This window comes from Frieseomelitta varia, unplaced genomic scaffold, assembly GCF_011392965.1.
Source record: "Frieseomelitta varia isolate USP_RPSP 00005682 unplaced genomic scaffold, Fvar_1.2 scaffold_255, whole genome shotgun sequence".
In the NCBI taxonomy this organism is placed as follows: Eukaryota; Metazoa; Arthropoda; class Insecta; order Hymenoptera; family Apidae; genus Frieseomelitta; species Frieseomelitta varia.
In genome coordinates, this window is record NW_025109985.1 from 68,527 (window position 1) to 78,387 (window position 9,861).

Below are 9,861 nucleotides of genomic sequence, written 5' to 3' on the forward strand. Positions count from 1 at the left end.
AGAAACCAAAAAAAAAAAAAAAAAAAAGAAAAGATTACTTCAACAGATGATTGATTTTTCGTGACAATTACATTTTCATGCACGTGGTGATTTGCAAAACTGCCAGCTAGCAACTATAGTAATATGTGTAATTGTATACTACATTGCACTAATTAACCTTGGTGGTTGAAACTAGTGGAAATGTAGTATCACGTTCTTTTTTTCCCTGCAATACAAGTTGAAACGCTATAAAATTGGTACTGTGCGTCTCTAATTATTTACAGGCCTGGACTGGTAACTCTATCAAAAACTATAAGCTCAAAGTATATTGTCAAGTCATCATTTGATAAAAGAAATGAAGTGTCACCAGGTGTCGAGATCCACGAAGAGATAGACAAACAGTCTGAGAAACAAAAGCGGACAAGTATCAGCTCGTGTGTGCGCGCGTGCGCACACAGAAAAATGTTCTGTGGGTTGTGTACATGTGGTTGAGTCATAAACGTGATTTAGGGGATTGTGTAGAAGCATAAGTCGGTAAGTAGAAATGAAACAAAAGGGCCTGTAAGTAACGTTAGTAAAAATTATAGATTGAATTATTGGAAGAAGAATGCAAAGGCAAAGAAAATTATTATCGCTACCGTTGGACTACGAAATAAAAATAAGAAGAGAGAAGAAACATAAAAAAAAAGCAATACAAAGGGAATAGAGAGAAAGAAGCATGTGAAAAGCTGTAGAGTAGATGCTGCAGCAATAAACAGATGGCACACAGAGAGCGAGTAATAAACGTTCGATAAACAGTGAAACGGAATAAGTAAAGAAAAAGAGAAAGCGAGAGAGAAAAATATAGTAAAAGAGAAAGAGAAAGAGAAAGAGAGAGAAATTCTGTATGTATGTATGTGTATCTGTATAAAAGTGTGCGCATATGTATATTATATGTATATAACGTGTGTGTGAGTATGTGAACATAGAATAAAAGCAGTATAGTAGACAGATACAGACAGATACAGACAGACAGACAGACAGATAGACAATAAGACAGATAGAAATAAGATAAAGATTTGGCGAAAGTGAGAAAGATAGAGCAGAGAGGAGCGCTTACAGCTTGGTCTGTCGAACTCTTGCTGTAGGGTACTGGTATCAAACGTTCCTGCAACTCGCCACCTATTACCTTCAAGAGCAAAGGATAATATCATGGTTATAACTAGATGCAACGAGCGGTTTTAACGCGCTTATTAGCAGTACAGACACTTTCTCGAAATGTCAGTAAAATCGTAAAGAGAAGAGAGAGATAAAGAGAGAGATAGAGAGAAAAAAAAAGAAAAAGAAAAGAGATGTAACTCTTTGTTAACGTTCCTAAACCTTTGGTCCAGTTTCGAATAGCTCTCTGCCTGTAGGCACCTTTTAACTGACTGAGGTTATCTCTCTTTGAAATTTCCCTGAAAGTGAAAAAAAAAAAAAAGAAAAAGAATTGAGCTTGAAAGGCCGATAACCAAGACGATCGTCTCCGACCCACACTTGAAAATTTCGTTCAGACTTGTTTGTGAAACTGATTGAAAGGGACAACCGTCTCAGTCATGTTTTTTTTTTCTTCTTCTTTGGGAAGTGCTTTCGCTGACAAAGTATTTACCGATACGGGAAGCAAAGACTCAGAGATAGCGAAGCTAAAAAGTGCCTGATCATCGAGTGATTTACTGAGAAAGAAGATCGTAACGATCACGCTTAAAAAATAGTTTCTTGCTGTTTTTTCTTTTCTTCGTATAATTATATATATATATATAGATATCGTTCACGAGACGTGAATATATCGAGGAATGTGTGAGAATCCCGTGTGAAATGTATGGGGCGGGGGGAGAAAAAGAAACTCAAAAAAAGATAACAGAGATTGACAAGCGAAAAAACCGAGGATAGAGCTCTCATGCAACGTAAGGCATAAACGTATTTCCCGAATGGACAAAGTTCCTCGTACGATGTACGCTTTCGTTCGTCACCTCGAGGGCCGAGGTGATCGTCGAGGCGAGAAATCTCTAGGAATGTGCGCGTGTACGTATTCCCCTTGTCCCATTGTCTTGTAACGTTAACTTCGAAAAGTTCATCCTGATTGAACCGATTGATCCGTCCAACGAGAGAAAGAGAGAGAGTGAGAGAGAGAGGGAGAGAAAGAGAGAGAGAGAGAGAGATGAATTTCATCCACTTTTCTGCGAAAAATTCGAACGTTTCAAACGCGATGGCTCACAAAATAAGGACAGGCACAGGAGGAGAGTTACGTACGTGTAACAATGATCTTTTCTTTTTCTTTTTTTCATTACACGACGTAATGGCAGAGCATTTCATGGACAGTGCCAAGAAATGGTAAAAGAACACTGATTAGATTAAGCTTGAACACAGGCATCGACAAAATATCCTCCCCCCAGACGATAAAACAGATAAAGCGAATAGAACAGATCAGAAACGAGAAAAAATTCAAAAATTCGCTGGAAAATGTGTTTGCAGACTTTTTTGGGATTTATATCCCGAATATACTGCCGTAGCCAGTTGTATTGTTGGTAGAACACCGCGTAAATATATATATATATATGTATAAAACATGGTAATAGTCTAACAAAGTGACCTAACAGAATATACATAGTTGATGCAACTATGGTAGTGTATCAGCTAGTAGCACGGTCAATGCGTGGTCCGACGTGGACTCGCTACAAAATACACAATTTCACTTGGAGAAACGTCGAGTTCAATAACTCCTCTTTGCAGCTTTTCAATGTTTGTTTAAAGAGCAGAGGATTTCAGATTTCAACGCTGGCCTCGAGGATCTTTTATTTCAAAAGCTACGCGAGCACTAAGTTTATAAATATCGCACAGTCCATTTGAGAAGGTAAAATATCTTGTTACGTGTCCAGTGCTTTGCTTTGTTTCTTAATAATGCGAATGAAAATGAAATGTGATGTCGAGACAAAATCAACTCGTTCTGTTAATTGTGCACAAGTCACAAAACGCGTTGGTCTTGTGCTGGTACTGTGCAGTAGACTTGTGCAATATTGCATGAACTTCAAGAGCGCACAACTTTCAAAATAACAATCCAACGAGCCAAAGAACTATCATATCTTTCTTTTTTTTTTTTCACAGGCATTCAACGCTTTAAAGCTATCTCGAAGAGCAACCAACGAATATCGGTGAACCCTGCAACAGAACTGATCACAGGTATCCCAACAATAATTTTCGTTCAATGATTGTTCCATCAGGATTTCACTGATTAATTCTCTTTTTTTTTTTCCTTCTTTTCCCCAAGGTGCGTGTGTTTGGTTTCAAGGTGCGGAAGTTCTATTGTGCGGATCAAGTTCAATTAATTAAGAAATAGAACCAGGGACTCTGGGAATCCCTGCGAAGGTAAATCGATTTGCGAGCGAGAGTGGCGACTTACGCGACTACGACACGAAAGGTGAGAGAAAATGTTTAGGTGAGCGTGAAGAAAGAAGAAAAGAAAAGGAAAGAAAATGAAAGAATGAGGTGAAAGCATGATGTTGCCTTCGTTCACAGCCGGAAACAGTGCCCTTGAGTATCTTTCTAGAAATGCATTTCTCTCAACACTTTTTGCCCGACACTGACGACGCACTATTTTATTTTCTTCTTTTTTAACAACTAGAAAAATATATATTTCATCAGTGTTGAAAAAGGCAGAAATATGTATATTGATTGATATATATATATTTTTTTTATTGATATATATTGATTATCTACTAAGCTCGTGACTCGTTTCTTTTCCTTTGTTCTTTGACAAAAATCTTATTCTTTTTTTTTTGTAGGTGGACAACGTGTGAGACACGTCAGATTAGTCTTGCACTTTTCATTTCCTCGACCTTCGAAGGAACATCGCGTGTTTTTTGTGCAGCGGAGTCTAACGTAAGCCAAGCGTATAGAAAAACCACAGAAATGCTTTTCTTTGTTTTTTTCTTCTCACAGTGTGCACAGACAGCGGACAATCTTAAGTGATCTTTCCTTGGTAAAACACAGATTATTCAGATTATTCTTTTCTTCAAATTTCTCCTACTTAAGAAAATTAGGCGTTGCCTAAAAGGTTGATCTCAGAATGCAGACTTTTGTTTCTCTTTTCAGTCCGTAGCAGCCAAAAGATCATGAACGTGGTGATCATTGTGTTGCAAACGTAAGGTTATAACACACCAAGTGAAAAGTGAAAGAAAAGAAAGGAAAATGTGAAAGTGAAAAGAATTCTCCTTCGCAGTCGACAAACGTTTTCATTCAACTCTCTTCTTGACACCGATCAGACAAATACTGTCCTAATACTGTTTCCTAGTACTTGGAACATCTATACAGATGTTTGGCTATAAAGGTGAATAAAAAGAAAAAAATATAGGATTATTATTTCAGCGTTGCTTCGAGTTTACTGTTTCAAGTCAACTGTTTATAGTTGAGGATACAAATAATACATGAAAACAATTGAAACAATAATTCAAAGGGGAGACAGTTTCTCAGAGCAAGAATGCACGTGCGGATCAGCGACAAGCTGCTTTTAAGAATTTTAAGTATTTACCTTTATTCACCAAGTCATTTGTGCAGATTTGTTAGTTTCTTTTTTTAAGGACACGAACCGAGAAACGGACCTCGCAGACGCGCTTTCGTCCTCGCCGTTCAGTAGAGGGGCCAATGAACCACAAATCAATCCTCCGCGATAGATCAGTTGGATCAAGTTCACAGTTATTTACAATTACACGATACTCTCTTGTAACAATAACTATTGTTCCAGCATGTCTCTCTTAATCTAGTCGATCACTCGATCACTGTCATAAAACAGCTTCACTGAACGTTCTCTCGGAACGAAAATCCCAAGAAATCTTGTCGAAATCGTGCAGCATTTCGCTACATGCTCGCCATATATAATATATTGGATAATCGAGCCGCAAAGAAAGCTACGAGATTAAGTTAAATAAAAGAACCTACACGACACTGAGTATTTATACACGCTGTCAAAATTGTGAAACTTCGCAGAGCACGTATGTACAAGTATTCTTTCATCGCTTGAGCACAAGAGTAGATCTGTTTCACATGGAAAAATATCCATTATGTACGTTTGCACAAAGAAGAATGTGAGAACGCGGAGGTTTAATACATCACAGTTAAACAAACAACCGCGACGCACATTTGCTTTTTTCGTCATGTAGAAGAAAGAAGAAGAGGGACGTACAACGATATAATGAATAAAAAAGAAACCACACCTAAGAACGTTCATGCACCCTCTGCTGATCGGTTTTCAATCAAATATAACATTCGAGTAACGTGTCTTAAACTTTATTTTATATAATAACAATAATAATAATAATAATAGTCGCTAATAATAATTAAAAATTAATTATATATGTATTATATACCTATGTGATATATATAATATATTTATATATATAAATATATACATGATATATAATATATTTACATATAAATGTATGCATAATATATTATATATTGTTATATATGTATTACAAATATATTATATATATATATATAGTATATTTATATATATAAATACATACATAATATATAATATATATGTATGTATTATACTCTCTACGTGTATCGTTATAATCATTTTCATCGTTCCAATGTAACAATTAATTTTAAAATGCGTCAATGTCAAAAACTGAATCGGCCTCTCCTTTTGTTAAACACAGAATCTGCAACTAGACAGACAACCCCTTAACAACTGTAATGATTTACAAGCACATCATCTATTTCCATTCCCCATCTCGAAACTTCGTCTCACTTGAATATTCATAAATATTTATTTGACAGTGAATTTCAATGTGAATCGAAACAGGTGATCCCACCAAAAACAGGAGGGCCATTGGGACACACAGTTTAAACGAGGGGAATGGGGGCGAGAGTTGGGAACGAGACAACTTCAACTCCACGATCACTCGGAACACTTGGAAGTGTGAACATCATCTTTGCGAGAAGAACTCGAACGAAACACAGTTATCTCTCTCTGTGTTTTTGTTCAATTGACGAGACAAAACGACTCGCAATGAGAAAACCATACAGAGAACAGCAAACAATATGGGCAGAGTTTATGGTACACACAGGCGGCAGTTGGAATAAAAAGATAAGTCGAAGACAGCATAAATTGAAATTCATTCGATTCGAGTTTCTTTCTAAATTCTAAAAAAAAATCTTCCTTCCAGCGTTCGAGGGAGGAGACGAGGGGCTCGACAGACAACGTGCTGCCCATCTCGTTCACACTCTTCACGAGCAAGTATAGGAATGGTCAGAAGCAGTAGCACATTTCCAAGAACCACTTGAAATCACTCGCAAATCGGTTTATTGCCGACTCTTCTTCTTTTCTGTTCGACTGGTTGCAACTCTTTGAGGAGAGAAGACTGACCGCTTTCTTTCTCGCCCCTCGTTTTCACCGGCTCTCCCTCACGAACCGTGAAATAATATCATTGCCTTTCTTTGCAGAGAGATCGACTTTCGTTTCTTTCTTTTGCAACAACCCTGGCAGTGGATGTCGATCTCTTAAGTCAAAGTGCTTCGCACGTACTGACGCACACCCGGTTTTCAAGGGGGTCAATAATAAAAAAAATGAATTAAATTAGCGCTAGACTCTTTCTGTTAATCAGAATCAAAGCGATTAAAGAATATGTATATATATATATAAATTCGTCACGTTTCTCCGTTCGTTATCCGGGCACAAACGAAGATATCAACACCTGTCGATGACGAACGCTCCTTCCTGTCGATGACCTCCAGTAATTTCCTCGACGAAACCTCGAAACTTCCAGACACTTTCTTTTTCTCTACAGACCACTAGTTTCCAATTTTAGGATTCTTCTTCCAACTCATTTAGGACTCTTCACTTCCTTGCAGCTTAATCCTCTCTTCTCTTCCTCTTGAACGCGAGAAACCAAGGTGAATTAAAATTCGACACACACAAAATGAAACACGGTCTCGAGCATCTTCTCGGAATTTGCAACTTTTGAACATTTTCAGACACTGTTGGGCAATCGGGACGAGTCGATGTTTCGTTCGAGCTTCTTCGAGTGGAAGAAGAGAAACCAGAGGGCAGCGACGAGGCGTCCGATCTCGCGGTTAAGTACTTTCTCGTGCCGTCTTGTCCCTTTCCTTTTCGCGAGATTCTTTTCGTTTTTATCTAACATCTCACCCACGTGTTTTCTTTCTTTTTTTTTTGGATCACTCACACTGGAAACCCATCCAGGTTCTAGAGAAACTGAGCTACAGAACGATTCCTTTATTAGCTCAGACACTGAGCATCGCGTGTACGCTGTACAGAGTGTCTATGGAGTCTTAACTCGTCTCTGAGACTCTCCAAACTCCTCAACATTGATGGACTTTATGGCTGTTACAATAACACCATTGTTGTTGCTTCACGACAGAACATACTTGTCAGTTTTCAAAATTCAACTCGAGGGATCCCTTCCTCAAAAGGACACTCTTCAATTGTCTCCCCCTCCGTGTACACAGTGTGGTCTTTGTATGTTATTATTGATTTTGTAATTTCACTCGTTCTCCAATTTATATTGAGCCTGGCGGATAATCTGGCAAGTTTAGACAATGTCCTCTTATCAAGCGAACGAGACGACCAATTGGCCAATTACCCAGAGACTTTATAAACACCCTGTACCGATACTCCTAACGACAAGTGATCTACTGGACAATGATAGTTTGCTAGAGCTTCCTGATCAATCACCTCAAAATATATGGAAACAGCCGCAGCTCTGCATTCTCTCAGTGCAAAAGCATTGACGAACAGTAACATGTATACAGGCATCCAGAGGGAAGAGTAAGTACTGAGACACTGTCTGTCGTTGCGACAACAGACTCCCTTAGAAGATTGCAAAACAGCCTCTCTCTACGAGAAAAACTGAACAGACGTTTGCTACTTCTAACAATGGTTGGAAACGACGGACGAAGAAAAAAAAAAGAAGGGAAAACCGCGCCGACACACTGCAGTTAGTTTCACCATCGGTCGAGTTTCACAAAGAAACAGAGACAAGCAGGCGAGCAAAAGGATCATGTGAGTGAATGAATGGGTAGCGTGAAGAGACATACTAGGTGAAGCAAGCAAGCGCTTTAAGCCAGACCGACGTGCGCGCAGACAAGTAGGCAGTCGCAGCCTGATGCTTCAATGGATTTCATTCGTTATACTGGGCGTTGTCTGTGGCACATTGAAACTTAAAGTGAGCTTCGAATGAGACGCGCTATACGTTCACAAAAAAAAATGAAGAAGAAAACAAATATATATATATATGTATGTATGTCAGAGAACTTAAAATGTCAGAACGAAGGTGGACAGAAGAAAAGGTGAGGGTTAAAGGGGAAAAAAAAAAAAAAAAGAAAAAAAGAATGCACTGACAGCTCCTCTATCTTACACGCTCGTATATAAACGTCTGTATATATTTGTACAATAAATATGATCCAACGAAAGGTTAACTGAGAAGAAGAGTTAGTTTCGACTGGATGGAAGAATCTCAAACCATCTTTATTGTGTGTCTGAGAGCTTCTTGTTTATAGCTTTTGAAATGGAATGACAATTCTGTTTGAACATACGTGTACACGTCTGTGTGTGTATATATATATATATATATTGTCTTATTTTTTTTGTTGCTCGGTTTCCCAAATGGGAACACGAGGAAGGCTGAATGAAGTCTGAAGAAGCTCGGACGGAACACACAGGCTGAATAGAGGGGAGAGAAGGAGGCCCATTTGTATTCGAAACGAGCTTTAAGTACTTTAAGCAGCTCTCTCTCCCAAAGAGGCAAATCTCTTTGACATAAGGGAGGAAGAAGAAAGAAGAACGGAGGTGTGTCTTGTCCCTGGGATAAAAACGTTCTTCCTTGAAGAAACAACAAGAAGAAAGCTATCGTGGAGAATCCAATGGTCTCTCGGATAAAAAAGGACGATCGTTTGTCAGAATAAAGTTGGAATGAAGATACGAGAAGAGCTAGATCTCACAAAGATTTGAGAGAATGAAGTTGAAACACTCTGGCCAGTGAAATGCAGAAGAAGAACAAAAGGTAAGAAGAACCTACCCATCTCGTTGTCAGTGAAACAATCGTGTTGCAAAGAGATAATACAGATATTCCTTGGGCATCATAGATGCAAAAAAGAAAGAAGAGAGATGGGACGATTCTTTGAAATCTGTTGCAGTACAAAAGAAAAACGTGTGTGTATATGAGAAGAGACGTGTCGGCGAAAATTGGACCCACTGGACAAAGCTGTCAGCAACTAATTGAAAAAATTACGACACGTGGAAACCTGGAGCGCAGGTTATTACCATCGACTGAGTATCATCAGTGGTCGTCGTTGCAAGACGAGCAACGAAGAGATTCACCTTCGGGGCAGACTCTGGGTCTAGGGCCCCAGGAGGAGTAATAAAACCTTGACAGAGAACGCTAACACGAAATGAGAAAAGTGGCAGAGATAAAGACGGAGACACAAAGAGAGAAAGAGAGAGAGAGAGAGAGAAAAAAGAGCACGTACAAAGAAGAGATGATCGATGACCACGTCACAGATTGACGATAGATAGGGTAGGCAAAAAGAAAAAAAAATAAAAGATGAGAGAGGATGAGACTAATAGTAACGATAATCATACTACTACTAATAATAATAATAATTAATAATAATAATAATAATTAATAATAATAATAATTAATAATAATAATACTAATAATAATAATAATAATAATAACGATGGCGACGACGATGACGATGAGAGAAAAAAAGGGGCAGAGAATTTAGGGGGGAGGCAAGAGGGGGAGAGTGTGTGTACAGTGGTGACACGCAAAGCTGCCTTTTTGTTTCTTTCGTTTTTTTCTCTTTTTTTCTTTCTTTTTTTTTTTTTTTTTTTTTTTTTTTAAA

At 38.3% G+C, this 9,861-nt stretch overlaps 1 protein-coding gene and 2 long non-coding RNA genes across 22 annotated transcripts in view; 2 read left to right on the forward strand and 1 right to left on the reverse strand.

Moving 5' to 3' along the window:
- Nucleotides 1-9,861, reverse strand: part of LOC122528705 (plasma membrane calcium-transporting ATPase 3) — a 60,191-nt gene that overhangs the window by 22,072 nt on the left and 28,258 nt on the right. For 6 of the 20 annotated variants that reach the window (XR_006306641.1, XR_006306639.1, XR_006306640.1 and 3 more), the window contains exon 14: nt 1,079-1,147. The exons of 11 other annotated variants lie outside the window; for them this stretch is intronic. Coding sequence is in view for 4 of the 9 variants with exons in the window: in XM_043654097.1 (XP_043510032.1) it covers nt 1,079-1,147 (69 nt within the window). In the remaining 5 variants the exon portion in view is untranslated. Of the gene's footprint in view, nt 1-1,078; nt 1,148-3,759; nt 3,970-6,375; nt 9,804-9,861 lie in introns of those variants that run through there. 3 more of the 20 variants (XM_043654107.1, XM_043654096.1, XM_043654095.1) reach the window with 3 other exon arrangements.
- LOC122528720 lies at nt 864-3,458 on the forward strand. Its single transcript, XR_006306652.1, has 2 exons — nt 864-3,174; nt 3,263-3,458. It is a non-coding gene; the product is annotated as an uncharacterized LOC122528720 (long non-coding RNA).
- LOC122528721 lies at nt 3,885-5,037 on the forward strand. The gene is made up of 2 exons (XR_006306653.1): nt 3,885-3,973; nt 4,087-5,037. It is a non-coding gene; the product is annotated as an uncharacterized LOC122528721 (long non-coding RNA).